The 27,721-nt window shown below is 40.1% G+C and overlaps 2 protein-coding genes across 3 annotated transcripts in view; one reads left to right on the forward strand and one right to left on the reverse strand.

Moving 5' to 3' along the window:
• Positions 1–27,721, forward strand: part of CMSS1 (cms1 ribosomal small subunit homolog) — a 288,302-nt gene that overhangs the window by 67,628 nt on the left and 192,953 nt on the right. The window lies entirely within an intron of this gene.
• FILIP1L (filamin A interacting protein 1 like) overlaps positions 1–27,721 on the reverse strand; it is a 232,325-nt gene that overhangs the window by 64,321 nt on the left and 140,283 nt on the right. For both annotated transcript variants that reach the window (XM_080919052.1, XM_080919051.1), the window contains exons 2-4: positions 22,732–22,975; positions 21,847–22,020; positions 15,891–16,069 (exon numbers count right to left, since the gene is read on the reverse strand). In XM_080919052.1, the coding sequence (XP_080775178.1) occupies positions 15,891–16,069; positions 21,847–22,020; positions 22,732–22,965 (587 nt within the window). In that variant the 5' untranslated portion in view covers positions 22,966–22,975. The remainder of the gene's footprint in view (positions 1–15,890; positions 16,070–21,846; positions 22,021–22,731; positions 22,976–27,721) is intronic.

Below are 27,721 nucleotides of genomic sequence, written 5' to 3' on the forward strand. Positions count from 1 at the left end.
TACAGAAAGCTTATGATCCCCAAGGTTACAGTTGACTTAGCTGCACTTAAGCATCAATCTCCTCCTACTTTGTGAGATTGTTATTTTAATTTCTGTTAGAACATTGAGTTGTAACCAGAGATAATAATCTCTAACTTGAAGGCACAGTACCTTTTCTATACTTTGCCCTTTTTTATTTAATTAATTTATTTATTTACATCTTGATTACAGTCCCCTCTCCTCTCCTCCCAGTGCCACCCTCATATACCCCCCTCCCACGACCCCCTCCAGTGTTCCTCAGAGAAGGGGTACCAGCCCACCCTGGCACATCAAGTTGCAGCAGGACTAAATGCATCTCCTCCCCCTGAGGCCACACAAGGCAGCCCAGCTAGGGGGAGGGAATCAAAAGTCCGGCAGCAGAGTTAGAGACACTCCCTGCTCCAGTTGTTAGGGGACCACATGAGGACCAGGTGTAGGGCACCCCAGGTCCAGCCCATGTATACCCTTTGGTTGGTTGTTCATTCTCTGTGAACCCCCATAGGCCCAGGTCAGTTGAGTCTAGTCTTCTTGTGGTTTTCTCATTTTTCTATATCTCTACCTTAAAATCATTGTTTTCTCTCTCTTTTAAAATTTATTTTTCTTCCATCCAGTACATCCTGACCACAGTTTCTTCTCCAGTCCTTCCAGTTCCCCTAGATACCTACCCACTCCTCCATTTCCCTTCAGAAAAGAGCTGGCTTCCCAGGGATATAAACCAAACTCCATAAAAAGATACAATAAGATTAGGCACAAACCCTCATACTATGGCTGGGCAAACAAGAAAAAGAGTCCCAAGATTAGACCAAAGAGTCAAAGACAGCCCCACTCCCACAGTTAGGACACACACACACACACACACACACACACACACACACACACACACACATGCAACAGACACACAATTAAGGTAACAACCATAAATTATAAAAATAATTTCTCCTAACCCTGACAACAGCAACAACAAAACAACGACAACAACAACAAAAATGTAGGCACTTGGTAGTTTGTAGTGTAAGTGTTCCTTCAACTCAGACCTCAGTGTTCGCTCTTACTGCACGGTCTTACTATCTTTGTGCTTCTGAAGTGCATCTTCCTCAGTCTCAGCTCTTTGCTCTTAGAGCACCGTGACATTGCAACCATTGGTTCTGTCCACATTACCCATACTTAAGCCAACACACAGACCACTGCTTCCTGAGTATGGCTGCACTTTTTGTCTTAGTCTCCTTCCTTTACACCATTGAGCCCATCTGTAAAGCTTTCTGTTTTAAAATCTCAAGATGCATCTCAAATGCTACCTTTTCATAGATCTAGTCCTGAGCCTATAATCAATGATTATGTGTTTTTTTATTACCCAAATGCTTTGGTACATTGCATATGGAAGGCACTTGGTAAATATTTTGAAATAGATAAATGAACTACATGTATGAATTTCAGAAGCTTAAACTTTATATTGAATATATAACAAGAGCATCTTGACCATTATATAGTAAGGAAGAGGTTTGTGAGGAGAGATTCTATTGCTATTCCAGGCAGATGATTTGACCCAGACAGTATTCGACAACTGGCCCCACTCATGTTCTCTTGGCATCTTGAAGGAACATCTGAACTATATTTGAAATGCCATTGTGCTGGCACCTCTGACCACCACCGTCAGGAATCTGCATGATCATGTTTTAGGAGCTGCCTCAGAAATATGCATTTCTTTATATCTTTCCTGGTAAACATGGCCACCTAGGCTGGAAGGACCACTGCAGAGAAAGGGTTAAAAGCACTCAGATTAGGAATCACACTTTAAGCCTACTTTTCTTCACAATGGCTAGCAGTGTGACCTTGGGCAAGTTACTTGTGGTCTGGAGAATGACTGAGTGTTCTGTAGACAATAATGGCACAGAGCGTTATTACCTACCTACCTCCAAGGGTCATGGTGAGAACTAAATGGAACTCAGCTCAGCACAGGAATGTTTGAAGCTGACTGTAAACTGTTGCTGTTACACTGTTACAACTAGCTATCCCTTCTTCTAAGTGATCTTTTTATTGTTGTTGTATAAAATATACAAAATAGAATCTACTAACTCTACAACGAACAAAAATAAATCTCATTATTATTTCTGCTTGTAACCCCTACTGAGATGACATCTTACTGTTATTTGAGTGAACCTCCTGCCACAGCCTCATTAGGGCTAGAAGCACAGTCACAAGCTCTCAGTGCATGTGAACTTCCTGCCTCCTCTTCCTAAGTGCTCAGACTAAAGGCATATAGGTGGTGTGCAGTGCTTGCACAGAGTCCAGGGCCTCATGCTAAGCAAGCACTCTACCAGCTGAGCTGTGCCCTGGCCCTTATCATTCTGTGTGAGATGCTCTGAACCTCTTTCCTCTTTCAAAAAAACTAATAATGAAAACCTGTTTCTGTGCACCAACAGCTCTATTGCAGAGAACTTCGAGAAAGTACTGTTGGAGAATTTAGGAAGTCAGTGCTCCTCGGTGACATTTCCAAAACAAAGTGATGGTTAAAGTGGCGTAGTTTGGGAACAGAGATGCAAAGCTTGTATGGAAAGAATGCTGAGCAACTTAAGTGACCCTTCAGCATCTTCTTGTGAAATCACTTCCTTATCTGACTCAACATCAAGCACAGAATGAAAAGAGAAGGTGCTCAGAGCTAGGCTTGGGTGTGGTGGTGAAACCTACAAAATACACTTAACTTGTATGTTTGTGTGTGTGCATGTGAAAGTTCACGTGCATCAGACTGTGGGCATCAGGAATGTTTGATTTGGGACCTTCTAACAGAAAGAAGTGGGGTGAACACAGGGAAACCCACTGGCATCAAAAAGTTTTAGGACCACTCAGTTGTATTCTAATTATGTGTTAAGCATTTGCTCCTAAGGGTAACAATAAATGTTGAAAAATCACTGGAGCAAAAATGTAAACTCACAGCTGGGACAGCATTTGTTTTAGGTGAAGCATGCATCCTCAATGGCAAGCGAAAAGAGGACAGGGTAGGCTTATGGGAAGAGTCTCCTTTGTACAAAGAGGCAATAACATGGCTAGCAGTAGGTGGTTAGAGAGAGAAGGATCCATCTTGCCTTTCATCTGATAGGTTAAAAAGTCCCCCATGCTGCACTTCTCAGTCAGCTCCTGCGACTCTCAGCTGCCATCAGGTGAGTTAACTTAGATGGCTGTGCTGAGGGGTTTTTACCACATTCTTAGTGCATTTGCATTCAGCTGCTCATTAGATTCTCAGGTTGCCTGCAAAGTAGGTGCTGAGAGTCTTGGTCTGTAGCCCTTTTCCTGTTCTCTCACTGGAGTGAGCCCTTCAGACTCAAAGTTCATTTATCATTGTCAACAAGAGCTGTCGTCATCCAACAAGAGTGAATGAGAAATTTTACTTCTTTGGGCAAGAAGCCTGTTGAGAGCTGAGATCTCAATTAAGAAAAAGGCTGGTTATTTAATAGTTAAAGGCTTCAGTTTCGGATCAGCTTACGTTAATTGCTCTTTATAGTATTAAATAGTCTTAGCTATCCAAGATCCATGGAATTTTTAATAGAGTTTGTTTCTATATAATTTCTATTATTTAACACAGATGAACTTAAATCTAGTCTAAAAACCTGTATGGATTTCAAAGCTCGCAGAGGATTAAAGTCTATAAAAATTCAGATAACTTCATCCAGTGAGCATGTTTACCTTAATGTGTCATCAAACTTCTTGGTTTTCTGGTTAGAAAACCGGTTTGGAATAGACTGACTCACACTGGACTGATAGAAGGCGAACACAGTCAGAGTTGTCTCAGCGAACCTAGACAAGTTTTGTGAGCTTGGGGGGAGGGTGCCCAAATCGTTACCTTTAATAGTCCCCAGTAAGCTTCAGGCAAGAGAGTAGAGCACAAGACCATTTGTGTCCATTTTGCAAAAGGAGAGTTTGTCACTCGCTTTCCTCAGACTATCCAACAAACACAGAGTCAAACTCAACGTATGGCCAAAGGCAAGATATCTAAGGGGGATGCCCCCATGGCAGAGCTTGGACACATTTAAAATAGATAGATGCTTCCGTACCCATTTGGTTTGCATTAGTGGAGATTTCATTGCCTTTTGCTCACATGTTGCTGTAATTAACTAATTTTGGGCCAGGCAAAAAGGATTAGGTAGCATATTACAACAGCTCCCTTTTTATGATTTAGGATAAAATGAGATTTAATTTTCCATTTGCTTCAGCCAAATGGAAATGTATTTCTCCAATCTCACTTTGCCATAAAGTTGTTATCAGGAAGTTGTACAGTAATGCGATGGCGTACTTGGAATCCATAATTTTGTCCTGATTGTTAATCTTGTTGTTATTGTTACTATTCTTAGATTCTCTCCAGCTTTGTCTTTAGACACTTAAAATGCAATTATTTGTATATACTGCAGATTCTCTGACAAATTGGAGTCCCTGGTTGAGACTTTTGTGCATGGTATGAGTTCAGAATAAAGAGGAAAATCAAGTTTATGGCATATAACCTAATGTGTATCCGTCCTCAATAGACACAGTATTTCACAAACTGACTGTGTTTCGTACTTCCTTTTTATCTGTGGATCTGATTTCTGCCAGCTCAATGCCTTCCAGATAATTGTTGTATGCCAGAAGGCCTTCACACTTACTCCTATGGAACTAGCTTCCTCTAAATCAGCCCTTCTCAGCCTTTTACAGAAGTCATCTAAGACCATCCACACATCAGATATTTACATTAAGATTCATAACAGTAGTAAAATTAGCTATGAAGTAGCAATGAAAGTAATTTATGATTGGGGTGACCACAGCATGAGCATTAGGAAGATGGAGGACCATTGCTGTAAATTTTTAGAATTTGTCAGTAAGCTCTTTCCAATCTCCTCTCCCTCTTCCCTACCCTTCCCCTTTTCTCCTCTCCTTTTTCATTCCTTTATTCCTCTTCCCACCTCTCCTCTTTCTTGTCTTCCCTCTTCTCCCTTCCCTCCCTTTCTCCTCTTTTACTTCCTTTCTTCCAACAGTCACTTGAATACACAGGCTGATCTTGAGTTCACTGTACAGCCAAGAATCCTCTCTCCATACACCTACCTTCCATGTGCCAAGATGTCGGTTTGTGTCACAGTGTCTTGTTTATGTGGTACTAGGGGATTGAGCCTAAGGCCTCATCTTATGCATGCTGGACAACGTATTCTGGAGCTGAGCTACACTCCCAGCCCAATAAGGGTTCTTTTAAAATACATACCCACAGAACTATGAACATATAAAATGTTGGGAATAATAATTCTGCAGTATCACATATTTTGTATAATATTTAAACTTTGCTCTCCCTACCCACGTGTCCTCAAATCCTGATTCAGACAAAACAGGTGCAGTGTATACTTGCCAATAATCTTAGCACTCAGACACTATCTCAAGTCAAGGCCACTGCATAGGAACTTGTCAGAACAGAATAAAAAAAAAAAAAAAGATGGAGGTAGTTCATGTACTAAACTTTGTGGGAATGTCTAAGTGTATCTAACAGCCTATATCCCCTCTCCGTGTGTCCATTGTATTTGTTAGTGAAGCAGAGTTGTTGTGTAGAATCCTCACAAAGTTGACTGTGCCCCTGTAATCTCATCTTATTGTTTTGTCAAACTCTTCAGGCAGTAAGATTATGAATATTTTATATGCATATCTGTTCAAATGGGAAGAAATGTAATGTTTCTGTATGCATATAGTCTCTCCTACATTTTCCTTTACTTAAGTATATTCCCATACTAGAGTACAGATTACCTTGACTATCATATTTGCTTAGACCTCAAAAATGTAAGAAGCAAAATGCAAAACAGTTAGGCATTACTTATTTTTAATAAAAGGTCACAGAAAACATATGTGACTCTCATAGACCCTGGTCATGTCACTTCTGAAACTGTGGCCTGCTTGTCGGGCCGCTCAGTTTTTTTAGTTTTTTTGAGCCATTCATGGAAGAAAGTAAGCGTATGAACATGATCAAGCTGAAGGGAAAGCAGGAACAAACTGGCAGCAGAAATGGAGTTATTGGTTTCTTGAGGATTTTCTCATGGTCCTGTTTGGTTAATCCCTCTAGTAACCAGAGGTCCTAATGCCACATTCCCAGGAATAGATATAAGTGCTTTTGGTTTCTCTCCTTGATTTCAGTAGAAACAGGAGCCAGAACAGGGGGCAGTGTGTGAGGCACCATTGGCTGGGAGCCTAGCCTGTCCTGGCCATCTTTTGACCTGTTTTCTTCATTACATTTGCCATGTGTATAACCCATGCCAGCTGAATTATCAGAGGAGGAATTTGATGATGTGGTCCTTAAATCTCATATTAGGAAACAAAGCAGGTTTGTTAGAATCTTATAAGGTCAGTAGTAAGTATTGTTTACTATTGGCAATTATGTCACTTTCTAGGAAACATGAGCTGGGTTCCTGAATTTGGCCTTAATGGCTTAATGTAGAGTCTGTAAAATAGTGGAGACTTTCAGCCTTTCAGAGAAGGACCAACAGAAGTGATATTTAGGAGGGCTACGGATGCTCGATGCTCAACCTGAATTCTATGGAGAATGGGAGTAGGAATATACTGAAAGCATATTAGCAAGGTCAAAATACTCTTTACAGAAAAATGTTGGTATCTTTAAGTGTGTTTTTGATGATGTATTAGGGTTTTTCCTCAATAAACAACTCTTCAGAAATTAAAGCCCAAGTCAGTGGGAAAGTCTGATTCATCTTACTGACATTCGAATATAACCCTGTTTTCACATCGCATGTTTAAATGAAGTCATAGTCAAGATTATTTCCAGATAAATTTATACAAGAAACTCTTTATTATTGTTGATAGTAGTATAAATATCTGCAGATGGCCATTTATCTGCAAATTTCAAACTGCTAAAGTAAAGAGGTTTAAAACTTTGACCTAGTAATCTGTACTAAGAATTAATAGTAAAGCAACAATGAGAAGTTACCATAACTTAACTGGACTGTGGAGCTATCATACTGTTCTTTATAATAAAGTAAAAGGAATCTAAATGCTCACAAAGAGGAGTCTGTTAAATTGCAGTATATCTGCATGCCATAGTTAGGGACTTAGAAGTATGTTCTTGATATTTTTTTGTTAGTGAAAAATTATAAGACACCCAAAGTGTATAGTATAGCCCAAGTGAATTCTTTTGTGTCTGTTTTATTTTCGGTAGCTGCTGTTTTGGTATGTATGACATTCTTGTCTCTCTGGGGGTCATCCTTTCCTCTAGTTCCTTAACAAAGTGCCCACCTGCTGTGCAGGTCTCACACTTACTCTGCTTTTCCCATCACAGCTGATTGTCTTCCATTCTGTTCTCACTCAACCATGCTAATTGACGGGCTAACCTATGAGACAACATCCAACATCAATGGAAAATCATGTTTTTTAAAGACCCAGAATCAGAAGGATTGCCTGTTCTGTCTCACATGGATTTTAGTTTATAATGTTAATGTTGAAGAAGGGAGTGAGAATAGATACAGCCTGTGAAACTAGAAGGATATGGCATGGAGTGACTTGCAATAGACAGATGTGACATCGTGGAAGTGGGAAGGAGTCTGTGGGCTGGGTGAATGGAGCAGAGTGGGGTCAAGGGCATAAGGAAGAGGTGGGCGGGATTCAGGGATCAGCATAAAGCTTTTTAAGAATGCCAAAATGAAGCCTAATGTTATACATGGCTATTAACTTTCTCAGTGAAATTCTTAAATGTTTTAATGCTTTAGAATATACCTGAAAAGAGCTATGAAGAATGTAGATCAAAAGTAAGCTCACTTCTCAGAGAGTGGAATGTTTGATATTTCTCAGTTTAGTTTAGGAATGAGGATGCAGTAGTGTACTGAATCTTATGACTGGTAATAGGCCAGGTTGGACAGCTGGGGTCTTGGATCACACTTAAAGTTATCACATAAGGTGAGATGATTTTGTTCACATAGCAGGCTGTACACTTCTGAATACCACCACATTCAACATTTCTGCTTATCCATGTGGAATGATTTCCCTAAAGAGTTCCCAGTAAGTGTCCAGTTTAAAAAACCAGTTCACTGAATATTGTTTTAACTCTGTTCATTGTTTTAACTCAGTTCCTTGTTCGATTCTGTACGTTTTAAAGCTGCTGTGCACTGAAGGAAAGAGGTATGTCTGTGACTGGAGAGTGGCCCCTCCTTTCTGCCTCCTGTAGCCCCTGCCCACATCAATCTGCAACTCCTTGTTGCTCTTGCTTACATTGTGTCTGTCCTGAACAGCATTTCCCTTGATAGTTCTCATTCATTATCCTCAGAGCAAAGCCCAAGGTCTAATTACATTCTCTCTTTACAATTTTCAGAATGCCTAAAGGTATGGCCCAATGTGTTAACAGCCTATTCTGAAGAAAGACAACCATTAAAAAAATGTAATTCTGATGCCTACTCTGATGTGTCCACTTGATTGGACCATTGAATGCAGATGAGCAGTTAAGCTATATTTTGGGGTGTGCCTGTGATAACCGAAGTTACACTTGGAGCAGTAGACAAAGTAGGATGTCTGGCAATCCCCAGCATTGGAGGGCATCATCAACCTTCTGAGAACCAGAATAGAACATAAAGTTAGGAGAAGGTTGAATGTCTCACATAAATCACTGAATTGAGTTAATCATCAGCCTTCTCTGACCTCTGTCACTCCTGGCTTCTAGTCCTGCAGATCTGGACTAGAATTTAAGTGATCTGCTCTCGGGTTTTTTAATTACATTGCTGCTTGTTCCTGTCCAACAGTTTGCAGATAGAAGACTATGGGACAATACAGTGTTTGTAATTATGTAAGTCAACGTATTGAAATAAATGCCTTTCTGGGTGCATAATATACATCTACATGTAATGTCATACTTGTCTGGAAGATGCCATCCAACCCAATGAAAATGTTTCCTTAGTGATTTCTAGATGGCCGTCGCTATTATTAAACTCCTTGTATAGGATATAACTAAGTTTTTACCTATAAGATCCATATTTTTCCCTTCTAAAGGAAGTTCAAGGATAGTTTTATTTGAGTTTTAGAGAAAAACAACAGGGCAAGCAAGATGAAAATTTTGGCAGCTGCCAGGAAGAGGGAAGAGCTAGTCAGAGCTAGCCATGCCTTTGTACTAGGGTCTTAGAAAGTAGGCAGGTTTAGCAGTGGAGGTAAAAAAGCAACTGTGTTCAAAGAATACATGCCAACCCAAACTGTCAAGGAAAGCATGCTTTAGTTAGCACATGAAAGAAAAAGCCATAGAAAGGAGGAAAAGGTAATCTTACACTTTTATGAGTAAACAGCCTTTAACATTAAACAGCTGCCTAGACAGAGGCTCCATAATCAGCAGCTTGAGAAACATACATTTATTTTCTTTAGAGACCAAGTGCCCTGTTCAAGGTCAGAGAGCCGGTGAGGCTGCATGGAAGGATGACAGCATCCTGTGGTCCACAGCTGTCCTAACCCAAGTGTCTGCTGTTAACAGTGCTACCTAGGCCTTCAGTGCCTGTCTGTGCATTGAAACCTACTCTCCAATGCCCATGGCCCCATTCTGATGGCCGGATACTTTCATATTTACATCTCAGGTTAATATGCCTCCCAGGGAAGTTTACTTGCACATTACAGGTTCAGGATATAGTCCAGTTCCAACGTACTACCTTGAAGTCCATGTTTGATGCCATAATTGTCACTGTGGTATACTTTAATACTCTTCTTCCTCTTCATATTTTATAGTCTGGATGAAAGGGAAGTTTGAGGTGGACTTTCTACATTCTGTCCTTGGCTTCCATTTTTATAGGGCTGTTAAGCTGGTGACTACGATCCAGTTAGATGTATTTACCAACACTTGCTGTATGTCCTGCATTCTCTTAGGGCTCTGCTGGCTATTGAATAGTCATGGTTCTGAAATTCTCCTTTGTCCAACCCTTCATAATTCTGCAGCCCTGGTTTCTGTACCATAAAAGTAGCAGGTAAGTTCTTCCTGAATTATCCACAGGTTATTTGACGACATTATGACATTATAGATTATATCTAGAGCTTCAGTTTCTTCTGGCTCTCCTGTAGCATCAGGCCCAAGCTTAGGCTGCGTGTGATGATGCATACTTCTGGGAGAAAGGTGTTGAGTAAACTCTTAGGAGACCTGGACCCAGCTCTTGCTTTGTATTTTATTCAGCAACAAAAATGTTTAACTTCTTAGCTGAAACTTAGCAGGTCTCCCCACTTCCCTTTTTCAGTTCAAAAATCAGAAGGTTGACCTAACCATACTGTAGGTCTGTTGTAGCTCAAATAGTAGGATTCTAAGATTCCTGTAACTTTTGGCATGTATCTGAATACTAGTGCTTTAATTGTAGATTTGCAGGTATTAGGTTTCGTTATGAGTACATGATACTGGAGAAGGAAACAGTGGTGTCCACTGAAACCTAGGTAGCCTTTAAGAACAGAGACACAGATTTGCAACATTTGTGTCACTGTCACTCTCACCAGCCTCTGGAAGAAGTGAGTTACATGTCACATTGCAACTGATCTGACTGTAGACCCTAGTTCCCTTTTCTCAGGCTCCTTGTTTATCATCCAACCACACTGCACTCCTTATGGTTTTGCTTTTTTGTTTTGGTTTGGTTTGGTTTTGCTGCCTTTTAACATTCCTAATCTTTTGAATAAGGTCAAGTTGCTAATCCAAATTGTGGTAGGTTTCCATTTTGTTCTGACGAAGAACTGGATACACACAACAAAGGTCAAGTAGAGATCTGTCATCCACTCGCTGGACATACACTAGAGAATATGTAATACAACTTCGTGCCAGAAAGTGAAAGGAAATGATTGCATTTGCGTGCAATGTACCTACAACATAGTTTAGTGTGCATGACATTCAAAACTGCTGCTTTTCCAAATACTACTTTTTAAAAGTGGCTTTTAAAGCATCGTGCATAGGGTGTTCTCCTTTATGAGATATTGGAAAAGCAAAGCTGATACTTAAGACCAAAGATGCTAAAAATCCTTGTGGTCACAGTTGCAAGATATAAAATTCTCATGTAAAGTTTTCTAGTTTAGTGAGTTTATTGGCTTCTCCTGAACAGTTAGTTGATCCTTGTGAACATCACATTGTTTTATTACATGGTGATATTTTTCATATATATTAAAATGACTTATAAATCAGCATGATTTCAAGGCTGCTTTGTATCTGTTTCTTATGGTAAACATACCTGGGTTTTAATGTTTCAGCCCCATCTATTAGAGAATTGTCTTGTAAGCTGATTAGAGTTACACACTATACAGGCTAAGCACCTATGTACTTAACTCACTTACATTAAAATGTATATACTTAATATATTCATTCATTGGTATATTTCAAGGACCTGTATCCAAAGCCTCCAGTGAATTTGATGCTTTTGGAGATGAGTTGAAAGCAGTCTAAGTTGTCTATTAATGAGTGAGTTAATAGTAAAATCAAATAGGACACAACACTTCAGTTGTCTTGCCTGAATCAAGTCTACTTGGTAGGCTTGTCATATTAGAGAGGGGACCTAATGAACTTAAGTTGCTTTCTGTCAAAGGAAAAGTGGAAGTAGTTTGTTCTTCACTGAGCCAAACAGTGAAGGACTGGTGCATAATGTGATCAAAGCACCAGCCTTTGGCTGCAGACCCCTGGTGACTTCCTCCAGTGTGTTTATCCCCCAATCACTAGCTAGTCAAAACCGGGTAGAGAAGGGATAGAGGTCAGTTCCTGTGCTGCCTTCTCCCATGTGGCTCCTAAGAAGATAATGCGAGCTTCTGCTCTGTAAAGTTGGATATTCAGCACCAAGTGACTTGGCCAAGATATTTTGAAACCGAATTTAGGGCTTTAGAAATTTCTTGAGTTGAAACCACCTTTTCTTGTAGCTATTATAACATGATCTGCTTCCTGACTTAGTAGTCCTTTCATAAGCATAAATCTAGTAATAGATGTGGTTTGTTTCAGTCATAGACTGAATGGATTTTAAAGAAGAATTTTTTTCTCCTTTGAATCTTCTATCCCCCATTTACACTAAAGAATTCTGCAACTTTTTTTTAAAGCATATATGAAATTGGCATTTCACTCACAGGAAATTTTTGCAAAATTACGCTGACTGAAAATGATTTTTGCTTGGCTCTCCTGTGACACCGTCCAGCAAAGTTAAGAATTGCTGGCATTGCCTTAGTGTGAAACTTTCACATAGACTGCAGTTGAATTCAGCCAAGTGTATAGAACCCAGATCGGTGACACACGTGCTCCCTCAGCCAAGCCCATCACTGGGCAAGAAGCTGTCATAAAACAAGGTATGATAAGGTGGTGTGGACCCACCAAACTACACATCTCAGCTAGAAACTCTACCTTAACAAGCTTGAGAACTATGCTTTTCAGAATTGACTCCTGCCCCCTCCCCCAAGTAGGAAAGCCAATTGCTTACTGATTACGACAGTGACATCACTTAGCAAGCATTTTGGCCTGAACTCAATGTGTGACATCAGGCTCCTTTAGGCTTTTCCACATCAAATGAATTCTCCAAAGAAAACACAAAAATTGAGTCTTCATCTGAAATCCATTATTATATCCTCTGAGGTCTCATTAATTACTTAATTTTTTTCTCTGTAAATAATAACTGATATTTACAGTGGATGCTAAAGCCTCACATTGTTTTGTTGCTTTTAAGTAGGGTTTATATCTTGTTTAATATAGTACAAGATTTCACAAATTCTGAAGTGCCTTACAGCACTTGGATCAAGGAAGTAAACACTATTCTTTGTTCCTCTAGGAAAAGTACTCATGCTTTTTCTGTGAATGGGTGACTTTGGATTCGGTGATGGCCTGTGCCTTCCATGCCACTTGATGTCTCGTTTTCTTCTATGGAAAAAGTGAGCGTGTTGAACTGAAACTACCGGGGCTTCTCTACTGGAGTTTCTCCCATGTTCTGTTCTGTTGGATGATGTTCGCTCAGGAATTTTGTGTTCATGGCCTTAAAGTAGGTAGATGTCAGTCATGCCACCGGAGGCTTGCAGCAGGCTGGAGCAGGCTGGAGCAGGCTGGAGCAGGCTGGAGCAGGCTGGAGCAGGCTGGAGCAGGCTGGTGCAGGCTGGAGCAGGCTGGAGCAGGCTGGAGCAGGCTGGTGTAGGCTGGTGCAGGCTGGTGCAGGCTGGTGCTAGCGTTGAGGGGAATGTACCAACAACGCCAAGAGACAGGAACTGTACGTACAGGCAGAGCAAAGGGAGGCATTTCTGTGTTGTGTGAGTTGAGAGTAAGCTTGACATTCTCATACCCAAATAGTTCCATCTAGAAGCTTTTTCTTCACAGTGGAAACAGGTGAATACTCACTTACCTATTGCATAGGCTAAACAAGGAGAGTGCCACATAACCTAGTCACTTTTCGATTTATCTGCAATGCCCTGTTCAGTTTGATTATCCTTAGGGAAAAAAAAACATTAAGTTCTTCCTCTCCAACTCATCTGTTACTTGTAGAAAAGCCATCTGTAGCAAACTGATCCCAAGGTGTACACTTAGCTCTGTTTCTTTCCCCCTAGCTTGTGTCCTATTCCCGCTGATCTTTAGTTCACATTTCTGTGTTATTCCACTTTGCTCTCTGGAATGAAAGAGCCCCGTGTACACCTACCTCCCGGTGTTAGTGTTATTCTGGATAGTTGCCCTAGCCTTGCGCCAGAAGATGAGAACAACTGTGAACATGAGAACCGTATCCCACCCGCCCTTCACATTCTCAGCCTAAATCTCTGTCATCCTGAGACTCATGTGGTCAGCCTCTGGATAGGGTCAGCCTGCACCTCTTTGTTCTCTGCCCGGCAACACTCCAACCATGCTTAGTGAATGTTCACAATATGGGGAGATGAAAGAAAGTGTCTGTTAGCAAGTCATTGCCAAGATAGTATGGGGGCCAAATTAGGCTACTAGTGCCAAACCACAGGGCTTCAGAAATCATATTTAATATAACATTGTCTCGTTGAATAATAAATCGTATATTTGTAATGTCTGAGTTGAATCTTTCCTTGGTGCCAGAATTCTTGAGCTTTTAAAATCTGTCCTTGCAGATACCTCAAGAGTTCATAAGGTTCAGATTCTCTAGGGTATTTCACTTTTCCTCCTGTGTTTCAAATAAAGAACCTAGAAAGAATAGAGTGTGTATAGGGTATAGGGATGCTTAAGTGGGTGTTTACCAGGAAATTCTCTGAAAAGAAATGAGGCGTCAGCATTAGCCAGGACACCGGTAGAAGTTTGGTTTCCTAACTAAAATACTAATTGGAAATATATTGGCTCATGTTTTGTGGTGTAAGCCTTTAATCTAAACACTGTGCAAGGTGAGCCAAGGAAGGTTGTCTCAAGCTCAAGGTCAGTCTGTGTGACACAGCAAGACCGTGTCTCAAAACCAACACAAAACAAAACAGAAATGTTTGCACAAAGCAGTTGAGATGGCTAGGGTTTTCTGCATTATTCTGTGGTTGTTAGACTTCACAGTGTGCCTCTTACAAGAAGAAGCGAAGCAAGCGCCTATAGAAATTGACATCACACACATCAACTGTTTCCTTCCTTTGCAGTGTCAGTGGAGTGGTCGATTGTCCTCTTATGTAATGTGGATGTCCATACTGTGGATGCTGATGCAGAGTCGGTCAAAGTAGAACAGCTAACCTGCTCTGTGTACAATAATGAAGATTCGCCAACCAAACCCCATTTTATTAGGCAAACTTGGAGCAACTATATTCTCTTCTGCTCTTCAAAGCACTGTACTGGACTTTGCCCTTGTCTTGGTGAAATGACCATCTACATTCCTGTAGCGTCTTCCATGTCTCTAAAATCTTGGGCATTTTCTATCCTTTCCTGCATGACTTTGACTGTTTTAAGTTTTTCTGGTTGGTTTCCTGAGCACTTTCATCTGATTCTTCCATCCTTCTGCTATTTTGTTCTCAGCCTTCTTCTCTGACTTCCCAAAAAACAGAGACACACTAACTCTAGGCTTGCATTGCCAGCATTTTGTATCCCAATGGCACCTGCTCACACAGCAGATTCGAGCATGAGCCCATACTTTTGTAGACCTATATTTCTGACCATAGGTATTTATACATGTTCTTTCTACTAGATTTTGGAAGACACCAAGATATTTGATACTCAACATGGGTAAATCAGGATTCGCCCCCCATGTATTAACCATTCTCTTCAACTGAAATTCCACAACCAAAAGCTGCTGCGTCTCCATGTTTCACATCTTGGCACATAAGCAGAGTGCCAGCTAAATACCTCGCACGGCTAGTGCACATCTCCGGTCTCAGCTGGCACCAGCTGGACTGTCCATCCTGTTTCCTCTTTGCACCCCTCCCCTCCCTTATCTGGGCAGTTGCCTCTACAGCAGGCTCCCTACCCCCAGTCTACACTCTTCCAATCCTTCTCCATGTTGCTCTTGTTCTTTAAGAAAGCATACCCGGCGACCTCACTTTCCTCACTGTTTTGTTCTGTTTATTAGCCCCATCTTACAGTGAATTGTGCGAGAGCTTATGACTGGGTGCCATCTTTGTTTTCTCCTCCTGAGCTTACACTGTAACCGTGTAGAAGCCTCGACTTCCCTCAGTACTCATGCCATTTCTTGCTACACCACTTGGCCTTACACTCATCTCTCACACTGTCGTTTTGAACGTTTGCTTCCTCTTACCCCCGGTGCAGCGTTCTCAGCGGCACTCCCTCAGAGAATTGGGAATTTGGTGTTTATATTTCCATAATTATCATTGTGCCATATTGATCGTACTGTTAGATAGATCCTTCCCTCACCCTGGACCCTCAGATCCTTGAGACCAGATATGTTTCCCATTAACCCTTGCAGTGCTTCCAGACCACCGTAACATTTGTAATGCTTTGCAGAAGGGGCCACTGTTTCATCCTGTGCAGCTCTTACCTCTCACATTCCTGTTCCAATAAGTGTATGAATTCTTCACTCTTCTCCACGTATTCTTTGTGTTTTCTCTCTTCTTCCGCCATCTCCATTAAGGTCTGCTGGTGAGATTTTTCTACCATTAAGAGTTGTTCCAGGATTCGCCTGTGCGATTCTTTATGCTTTTCTATGACTTTATCCAACTACAAGAGAAAATGTATTTATTGCCTGTTAATTACAAATTACTCACAATACTTTCTTCTTTCAGTCTTTTACTTATTTCTCTGCTTTTATTAATTAACTTGATAGGTGTCTTTACTCTTTGGATAGTTTTTTAAAACATGATTTTACAGTTGCAAGGTATAGAAACTGATTAAAATATTGATTTTGCTTTGCTTTATCATGTGAGATTAAAAAATTATGGCTTGTGAATTTAATGCTACATACCATTTTATGATATTTAATTCATATTTTAAAAGGCATGAAATTAACTGAAAATTCCAAAGTACAAAGTAACCAAGTGATTTAAGAAAAAAATTAATAAGCAAAACTAAGATTGTTTAGAACCCGGTGAATTCTCTCTGACATCTAAATTCTTACATTGGCTGTTCGGTTTGCTTATGTTGGCTTATGATGGCAATTTACCAGACATTCTCAAAAGATTTGATTATGTCATTGTTGATGATTTTATTAATCTTGGGCAGTTATTTTGTGACTGTTAAGTTGTATTGCCTTGCTGATGTCTAGTTTCTGAGCAGGTAGTGTTGAGTTTTTTCTAAAACAAGGTTTTGAACCACTTACAGACATCTGAAAATGCCACGTTAGTGACATGGAGAAATCAAGAGAGATTTGATCTGAAAGTGCTTATATTTTCCCTAGGAAGGGAAGATGAGCCTGTGAAACAAGTGGCTGATCAGTAAGTACGAAAGGACTATCACAGAGTGACTGCCTGCCCTCTCTACTAATGGGCTTTGTAAATGACACTGAATGAAAACAGTGATACTTGGTAACCATTTCCCGGGACAGCAGAAGTAGTAATGGCAAACTTGCTGGTTTTACTTGTTTGTTTAGTTATTGTATTGTACAGACTTAACTAAGCTGCTTTCAGAGTTTAAGAGTAAAATAATAAGATTAACCTAACTGATCAGTTGTAGGAAAAACATTCTATTAAATTTGGCTCTCGAATTAGATCAATGAATAACCATAAATATTTACTAAAATGGAAATGAGTATCTGAAAGTTTGCTAGCTGCAAAAGAATAAAATAAAAATAAGTTTATTCTTAGGTAGATGGTTGTAATTGTCTGGGTGTGTGTTTTAGCTTTAATTGGGTAGCATATAATATAAATTTATATGAAAATGTTATTTGGTTGCACAGTACCAGGTATAATGGATATATACTATGAAAACTTGGGCTTCATAGGAAAAATTATCTTATAATCTATCGTCATCTAGTTTATAATGAACTGAAATCACAATTGTATTCATTGCAAAGACAGGCTGTAGATGCATAAACTTCTTGATTTTTGGTGTGTTTGTTCCATCTCGTGCACTGATATTGCTTCATTTACAGACTTGGGAGGAAGGCTGTAAAGAGTCAGTGCCGTGCATTTGTTACAGAACCTCCTGGCACCTGGTCTCCCTCCCAGTTCTTCCCATCCCATGGCTGATAGTGTTATCTTTCTCCAGTGAGAATACTATCTATCCCAGTGGTTCACAGGGCTCACATATATCCCTTATGTTAAACGTTTGCATTATGACTCATAACCAGCAAACTATAGTTATGAACTAGCAACAAAAATAATTTTGTTGTTGAGTGTCACAGCATTAGGACTAAAGGGTCCCAGCATTGGGAAGATGGAGGACCACTGGTGTATTCAGAATCAACTGTGTAACTTCCATCTCCTTTTCGTTCCAGTCTCCGTGTCTCCCACCCAACTTTGAGCCACATTGGGTTCAGGGAGCTCTTAGAATACACAGTGAGACAAGATTGCTTTGTTGTGATATCGAGACCTGGAAGCCTTTTTTTCACTCACACACACACACACACACACAGACATTTTTTATTCCCCCCATTTGCTCTTTGTTTGCATCTTCCTATCAAAGCCCAATTTCCTGAGATTTCCTTCCCTCATATCCTGTGACTCTAGAAGAATGGTGTGAGTCTCCTGAGTGTTCTTCAGTACAATCACCAGACAGCTTGCACTGTGACTCTTCTTCATGCTCTCCAGTACAATCACCAGACAGCTTGTACTGTGAGTCTCCTGCATTCTCTCCAGTACAATCATCACCAGACAGCTTGCATTTGTGACATAGAATCAGAAAGCTGTTGCATAATAACCTTGTAGAGAAGATGCTCCCTGAAGAGGCTTGTTGATTCTGGAGATGCTTTAGCCTGTATCTGAAGGCTTATCCCATGACTTCATATATCGGTGTGTCTCTTAGAAAATATGCTAGTGCTTCTTGCTTCAGTCTCTGCACTCCTGACAGGTCACACATTGGGCCTAATTCTTCCTGAGCACTTAGAGTTTGGCAAAGTCACTTTTCCAGTTTATAATTTAGGTTCTTTATTTATAAAGTAAATGAATGGACTTAATGAGTTCCAAGATCAAGTCTGGTGCCTTAAATTTCACAAGGCAACAAGTATTCGAGTGCCTCTTATGTTGTTTGAATGCAAAGTCCTTCTGCTTTCACTAGGAAAACAAACTTTGGCATTACCAGGGACCATGGTAAGGCACTCTGTCATTAAGTGCTGAAGGATTATCAGAGACTGCCCCTTTGTTTGTTCTGTCCTTTCTTGTAGATTGAGGATAAGAATTAAAACACCAATACTTGTTAGCCATTTTGGGGGATAGGGGGAAGCACCAGGGTAGAAAAATTTAAGAAATGGCTTCCTAATGTTTTATGTGCATTGAAAACTTCTAGTTAGTAGCCTGACTCCTGCCCCTATGTCATCAGAATTCAGCTGATCAGGTTGGAGTTCTCCTTTCCATAGTCAGAAAAATAAAGCAGAGAGCGTTTTACTATTTCTGTTCGTTCGTTTTTAGCTACTGACTTTTAAAAGGAAATAATAATGGTCTTTGTTTTAATATATACCGTGTAACAGACCACTCTAGTATGAGTTTGATGGGTGCGTGGGTGGATGAATGGATGGATGGATGGATGGATGATGGATGGGTGGATGGATGGATGGATAGATGGATGGATGGATGGATGGATGGATGGATGATGGATGGGTGGATGGATGGATGGATGGATGGATGATTCCCTTTATTCATTTCATTTGGCTCTTGGCACATTCTTTTCTTTAACTATCTTTCTTTTATTTATTCTAAATATACTAGTTATGAATAAAACTAATTTAGACAGCAGGGAAATTGTTTGGCCAGTTTACTAAATTGAAGGTAACCAAGTCTACGATTCATAAAATATCACACTTCTTCCTTGTCTGGACTGACACCTGATTTTCCTTGACAATGCTGGGATTCATCGCTGTACTACAGACCCTTGGACTGGGTGTGACTCTGGGGCCTTTGCCTCCTCTGTACTGCTACTTCCTGACTCCTCTGAAAGCTCCCCTTTGTTTCATCCCCCACCCCCACCAGCCATTGTCAAATAAAGTCAAAAGGTCACAGGTTGTATTTCAAACTGATTTTGTCCCTTAATGCCCAATACTGGAAGTTTGTGGGTTATAAAAAAAAAATCAATATGTTTCAAATGAAATGCCAGTCTATGGAAATTTCACCCTCAGTTCTTACTTTCATGTTTATCTTTCTTTGGTGTAGCTCATCCATGCGTTTGAGAATGATTTATATTTCGTCCAGCATTTTATTTTATTCTTTAATGATGCAGTTTCATAATACAGTCTTCATTATTGCTGCGGATGGGAACTGATCATGTTCTAACTAGTCATCCTTCGGATCTTGCCTTTCTTGGTCTACCTTCGGTTACAGCCCCTCACAGTACTCTGTTGTGCTACCCTGTGAGGTCACATGTCATCCAACCTCTTCTATACAGGAAACATCCTGGAGGCAGGAACCATGACAGTCTTGATATATTAGCTTTTTGGTAAATATTAATTAAGCAAATGAGTAAAGTAATATGTTAAGTTAAATTCTGCAAAATACTTTAAGAATTGTCTTAAGTCTCTGGTACTTTTATTGAAGTATCTCTGAGAGTCCAAATGCTAAGTTTTCTGTGATGATTTGAAGAGGAACTAGCAATACATTAGGCATCAACTGCAATATTGACTTCTAATACAAAACTCCAAATTGAAAAGAAAAGGGAAGTTTCAAAGTTTCTGGAATGAGTTCTGGTCCTTTCTACCGTCTTATTCACACTGCATTGCACATCTGCTCTATCTTTTCTTCGGGCTCATATGCCCCTCCTGTTGTCATTTGGTATCAGCGTTCATCCCACATCCTCTAAAAAGAGAAGTTGTGCTTCTATGTTATTATTCTTTAGGAGTTAGATAAGCCCCTTTTAGATTGTCTGACATGCATGTGTTTTGTTTTTTCATGCAGATTTCCTACTGTGTGACTATGTATATGATCTATAGTCTTTAATGGTCCCCTCTCCTCCCTCTCTTCCTTTTCTTCAGCCTCATCTAATGAATTCTTGTTAGAACTCTTCTTTATTTTCTGGATGTCTCTTCTCATCCTTTACCTATTATAAATAGAGAAGAGTAGACAGCTGAGCTATGCAAGTAGTTACATGAGCTTCAGGAACCTGATAACCAAGGACAAAGAAACCTAGAAGGGTGAAGTAGAAAACATAAAAGAGAAAATTGGCAGACTATGGAGGTGGCACTGTGTGAGATATTGTGTGTGACTGTTGGTAGGTAGAGGGATATCCGTAGAAGTGGTCATCAAAGGATGTTGGATTGTTAAAGCAAGAAAAGATTAGGAGTAACATTCAGGGACAGGACTGCCAGTTGACAAGTCCTATCCAGCGTATTTTCACCTACTATGGATTTGCATTGTTCCTCATGTAGTTGGCGTGTTTGTCAAGGCTAGCAGAAGCATGTTGGGAGCTACGATAGTTTGAACATTGTTGACTTGCATGCAGCCTCAGTTCCTTTTGTTTAAAATTTGGATTAAGTCATAAATCAACAGACTTTGGGTGGTCTCATCCTTACCACTTAGAAAAGTACATTCACATGACCAAACTACTTCAGAATTTGGCAAGATGGTAGTCTTCTCTCATGAGATTCCCAAGACAAGAGCATTAGAGGTCAGTCCTGAGCTAGATTGCCAGAGCAAGGGGGTGGGAGGGGTAATTTGTCCAAAACTTGCTTTCATTCTCCCAGCCTTAACTCATATTCTTAGCTGGTTCCTTTTACAAAAATGAAAATGTCTATCTAGGTCTCTGGGGAAAATAGAACAAGAAAGGATGTCAGGATTTTAGAAACTTAAACCACGAAAAAGGAGCAAAAAGCATGTCATCTGTAGGCAGTGAGGGCCATGTTTGTGCTCCTCACCCTTGCTACCGCAGGATGCAGTGGGTAGGAGAAAGGTCTTTGCTGTCAGTGTTTGAAGAACAGAGCTATCCCATCATCTAAAGCTCAGTTTCTTGGAAAGTTTAGATATCTTTTTAATGACCAAACTTTGTATGACACAATACCTCACTTTTTTAACCTTGATAATTGAACTGGATCTGCTTTTTATTATAGTCTGGATAGCCATCAAGCCCCCAAAAGAAATACATATGCTTGCAGGATTTGTGTATATGTGAACTCTTCCATTTTATGTTTCAGTGTGATTGTAAGAAGCAAACCGAGGTGGAAGCATCTTGGTTGTCATTCATCTTTATCCCCCATAAAACGTGTAGTATGTATCTGTTTGGGTAGGTTTTAAGAGCATCTGGAAGTGAAATTGGGAAGAACTGAAAAGAGGTTCATGTCATGATTACTCGCTAGGCCCAGGCTCTTGGCGACAGTGTGCTTCTGCCTTCTAAGTGCCCACGCCTGATGTGGTGCTTACCTCATTCATTGGTTTCTCATAGATGTCGTCCTGCCATGGGGCAGATTTTGCTTGAAAAGCATCTCTCTGGAGAGCCTCCAACACCTTTTTTGGAGTGACAAACCCGTACTGAGCTTCCAGCAAAGCCAGGTCTATTTTTTCAGCCCTTAAAATGCCTATGACTTCATCTCGAGCCTAGAAGAACAAACAGTATTTCAGAAAGATTGCTTATCTACTCCCAGGCTCAGCACACAGTCTCTTGCGACAGCCAATGGTATTTTGTATGCTCTTTCAAATATAAGTGAGCCATATTTGGTACCTTTTGGAGAAGGTGAACAAAGCATGTCCCTGCATTCTTCTTACATTTCACTTACACATTAACAGTTAACAGTATTTTACAAAATGACCACTTTCCTACATTGGGTGCTGTTTCATTGGTTTCCAACAGGAGATGAGATATCCCTCAGTGGACTGTCTTTTGGACTTTCAAAAGTTAGGAAGCAAGATTCTTCTTATGGGTAGCAGCTGTTTTTAGGTTTGTATATAAAGAAAATGATGAATGATGCAGAGGAGCTAGTTTCCTTGGGATGCAGAATGCTCCTTGTTATTTAAGCCAGTGTAGAAGTGCTCTGGCACCATTACTAAGAGGAGCCTGTGAACAGAGGATGTGTCCTTTCACCGCATGCCTGCCAATTTTATGTCATGGTGACCACCCCCTTTTAGATGTGATTAATTGTAATTATTTTTTGAGTTGGTAGAAGATAATTCTGTCTATGTTGTCAAGCTTTGCTTTTGGCAATGTATGAGCATGAATCATAGCTATCAATTTCTCTAGCTGCAAGCACACCAAATTCATAAGCAGCCTTCCCCTTAGATTGTGGTAGGGATGGCCCCAGCCCTGCTGACCTGCAGCTCTCCCTCCAGAATGCTGAGGAGAAATAGTAAGTCATCTCTTGAGAGGTCTTCTGTTTGGTGGCCTTTGCCAGTGTGTGGCTTCTCTGACACGGGACGTGGAAGGGCCCCTTCTGACTCACTAGAGGGGTCTGTTTTTGGTGCTCTGTGCTTCATGTCCTGGAATTTGCTACATCTTGGGATTTGCTTTGGGGCTGAGCCCTCAGCGTTGCTGCTTCTGGAACGCATTCTTCAAGGACTGGAAGAAGAGAAGACAATTTGTAACTCTTACTAGACATAGAGTTTTATAAGTACCTATTATGCCTTAACGACACTACGTTCTTGAAATATTTACCACAACCCCAAACTTGATCTTTCTAATATGTACAAGAGAGAAGGGTATTACCAGATTCATAAATCATGGTCTTATTTACACTTCTCCTTTTAAAGTCAACATTTTAAAAGCTTGTTCTGCTGTGATTAAAGCCACTTATGTCCATGGGTAAACAGACTGTGTTTGAACTTCATCCACCACACATTCCACCACAAGAACCCAGGTCATACCTCCAACTGTGTCCGAGTGCTGACTTACATGGAGACATACTCAACACAATTGTGAAAGAATGGGTGTGCTAATGATTTTTCTCTAGCTTCATGTTACTTCCTTTTGAAGTTGTTGCTACTTATTATAAGTAGGTTTTTGTCTTGTTAACTTTTTAGCTTTTGGCACACTGAGACAGGAAGGTCAGAACTTCTAGTGAATACTTTAGATTACTTTGTTATTAAGGCAAAGGCTCACTTCTTGACTATATTCCTAACAGCCTACCACGATTCCAAAAGCATTGCTGAGATAAGTCACAGCTCATATTTGGTATTCTCGTTCGTTCAGCAAAGGCATCTGGGCAGAAGAGCTGACTGGAAATGGACCATATCAACTCCATAGCGGAGGGTAAGCTAGCCAGATTTTCAACAACAGGAAAAGCTATTTTACCTTTAGGGTTCCTGACTGGATTGAAACTTATAGTGGACTCCAGTAAGTATAGAGGCAGATAACCTTCCGGTGTTCATTTTGTTGAGGAAGTATCTTCACTATATATAAAACTCATTATGTAGACCAGGCTGTCCTCAAACTTGTGGCAACCCTCCTGCCTCTGCCTCTTGGATACTGAATGAGATTGCAGTCATGTACTACCATATCTAGTTGAATCCTCCCTCTTAAATCATCAAATCACTGGTGCTTACTCCCAGTACCCAATAATATCCTTTAAAGCCCGAGGGGGCGGGAAACACCGCAAGCATACAGGTTACCGGCTGCCTTGGACTGCCATGCGTACTTCTGCAGCTAGTAAGTTACCATGTATAAGAGAGAAGTTTTACATGCAGTGTGTTGTGGAAGCAGCAAAAGCCCCTGTGTGTCTCGTCCTGTGTTCATCCTCCTTCCTGCCACTCCAGAAGTGCTCACCATCTAAACTTGGGATGTAACATTACTGTGTATGTTTTATACTTTAAAAAATATGTAAGCATTACTGAACAATATATAGTATTGTTTTTAAGCCAGTGCATGTAGCATGTTGATATGTTTCTGAAACTAACCCTATTTTGTAAAAATTCATCTTTGTTCCTTTTTCTGTGGTTTATATATTTTGCTTGCTCTATGGAGTTTCATTGTGTGAGTCGTGTACCATTTATTCACCCATTTTCCATTCACAGATTTTCTAAATAATTTGCCCTTCTCCGTTAAACAGAAAGTATTAGCAATATGTCACTGGGGACATTCTTGCTAATATTTTTCTAATGTATATGCATTTTTTCTTTGAAATATTTTTAGGACAAAAATATGAGTGGAATTTTGAGCCGTGAATTATGCATATCCAAAAGTATCACTAAGGATGGTTGTTCCTCTAAACGGAGCATTAGAAAACACCCTTTGCATGCTACCTCACGGCCCATGGCAACAGTGTGAGCTACAAGGTAGTGTCTTCACTGTGTGGTGAGGGTAAGGAAGTGCGGGGAACTTTCTGAATGAAGGAAGTGAAGGCACATGTCACCATTGAACTCACATTTAAAATAAAAAGATGCCAAAATGCCCATATGCTATATCACTCAAGACAAATACAGAACACCTGTCCAAAAAATTAAAAAGAAAGCCATAATGCTTGCTGCCTGGGTATAGCGAATTCCTAGTATAAACGCAGTATCAATGAACAGTGACTTGTGCATGGTACATTTATTTGAGAAAAGCAAAAGTACAGAAGTAGGTGTGTGTGTGTGTCTGTGTCTGTGTAATAACTTACATATATTTGTTTTTGTTACTTGGACTGGCTCCAAATAGCTGGACTCTGACACCTTTGTCTCAGCCTCTGAAGTTACTAAAACTAAACCCTGCCAGATAGACATTATGATGAGTGGGAGTTGTGACTATGGAAAATTCCACTATACATTTACTAACTTAGTTGTAAATGCTGTTCACACACTTGTTTGTTAACATAGCATGTGCCTTATGAAAATGTATTTAAAAATAAAAAGGGAGATGTAAATTGCGTTTCTAATAATTTTCCCAGTCATTGTATTTTCTTGGATACCTTAAGGATACCCTTCCTCTGCACTGTAGAAGCAATGTACAGTTATCGCATCGATTAGATACAGTCACATCAAGGAAATATTTTACTGTACAGTGTATACATTGGGTGGGGAGAGTTGCTGAGGATGGTGCCAGGTATTTGTTCTACTGAGCGGTGCCCCAGCTCTGATGTTAATCACTGTCGTTTCCTGGGATGGACCTTTTCTGATGCTCCATTTCAAGTGAGTCTTCAACAGGGCGACCCGTTTGTTCCTTGTACTTTGAAGGCCTTCTGTCACGGTGTATATCACTGTTCTAAAGATTTCTAAAAATCACAACAGTAATGGCCCCATGACCCAGAATTTGGCAGTTCACTCTGGCTTCATCCGTCTTGCATTGGTCTAAGGTGCACTCTATCTATGTGGGCCATTTGGAACCCTGGGGCTTTAGCAAATGGCTGTGTGGAGTTTTTCTGCGTAGCAGTAGCTCTGGTCTCATGCTTTAGTAGGCCAGTCCCAAGTTCAGCCTTTGTGTCAGTGCAGCACAGCAACACTGTGACAGCTGAAACTCCACTCCTGCCTCCCAGACACCAGACTGGGAAACCCTGTGCATGGAGGAAGATGCAGACACAACAGAATCAGACGCATTTGACAAAGCCCGCCTTGCCTACACAATAAAAAATCCTATTTAAAAGTCACAAAAACCTATTTACCTCTTTAGTTGTATTTTTCTTAAAGGATTTCTATGCTGTATTCTTGTGATTCTTTGATTACATGTTCTTGTAGGGAACAATTGCCTGTGGAATTAATCAATAAGTATTCCTCTTCCCTTATCGTTTTTTCCTAAGGAATGCCCTTCCACCATAGCAAGATAATGGAAGCTTCTTTTAGCTGAGAGCTTGCTCAGTGTTGCTCATGAAATCTGCTCGCTTTCTTGGGCCGCCCACGCCTCAGCAGAAGCCTTAGTGTCTTCTCTACTTGGTGCTCTTCCCTCACTCGTAAGTGGCTAAGCTGAAATCTGCCAAAAGAGAGCCAGTGACAATCTGCAAATATAAAAACAACTCCAAAATTTTAACAGCATGATTCTTGTTCTCTTAAACATGATTGTAGTTTTTTTTTTTTTTTTTTTTTGTTTTGTTTTTTGTTTTCAGAGACTACCTGGTCTGTTTGGGAACCAAGACGCATAGCTATGTGATTGCTGATTAATGAAGCAGTACTCACATTGACTGAGCGCAGACCCAGCATGTATAGCTGCCCAATATGTCTCTACATGCTTACACTGGTGGTGTTTCCTTCCCCCTCTGCCAACAACCACAACATGATCAGTAATGAGAAGTAATTATGGAGAGGAAGAAAACAAAGCATGAATTTCATGATATTCATGCATTGTACTATCAGTGACTTCATTGTTTCTCTTGGCAATTTTTTAATATATCTGCGCATGGCCCAGAGATACAGACTGAGGTAAAGAAAGATATATTTGCTATGGTGGTTTAGGATTTTTTTTAGTATCGCTTGCAGGAAGGTGATGGAAAATTGCTTTTTTCTTTTAATACTAAATGTCAAGTAATGGTGACTTGCTTTTTTTCAGAAAGCAGCAATGGTATACTATTTTAACTGTCCTTCATATGATTGTGACCTTTGAGTACATAGACTCAAAGAAACCTGACTTCTGCTTCCAGCTCTTCCCTTAATTAGTCAGGCCTGACTTCCTGCTTACAGCATGAGAAATTTGGGTTATGTTGACCTTATAAGATCATTAGATGGAACAAGAACCAGGGGTTCTTCCCCTTGACCTCTACTTTGTTTCTTGCTCAATAATGGATCCCCTGACAGCAGGCCCAGGGCCTGAGACTGGATGAACTCTAAAGTCTTGGGGCTTCCCGCACTGAAGCTTTGTGGTTCTCTGTTGTCTTGTATCTATGGATACAAATACCATGTCGTTGGCAGTGAGAAGTAGATGGGATTTTGTTTTCCTATGCAGTGACCTCGGTCTGTTTTTCTTTGGTTTAAGCTAGTTGAAATTATGGCATATTTTGGTAAGAATGTGTCAATGTAAGAGAACTATAGAGAATTTGCAGGCTTGTTTCTTAATTTAATTATAGGAAGTAGACATATGTAAATAGAAACTTATTCTATTCACAAAGTCAAGCCCTTACCCATAAAAGCCTTTACTCATAAAACTTTTGAAGTTACTTTATTCATCTTGTAAAGCAAAATGTTTATTCTGCATAACTGGGTAGTTATTCAGAAATACATTTAGTATTATTGTATGATTAATTTCACATGTGAATTATGGAAAAATATGATAATGTTTTATTTGTATAAAGTAATTTAGGAAAGGCTCAAAAAATCAGTTTGAGTCTTTTGCATTTAATATAATACTGAGGTAACCAATCAAAAGTACTTTGACTTAAAAAATAATAATAGCAGTGATAACTAACAT

This window comes from Micromys minutus (assembly GCF_963924665.1).
Source record: "Micromys minutus genome assembly, chromosome: 7".
Lineage (NCBI taxonomy): Eukaryota > Metazoa > Chordata > Mammalia > Rodentia > Muridae > Micromys > Micromys minutus.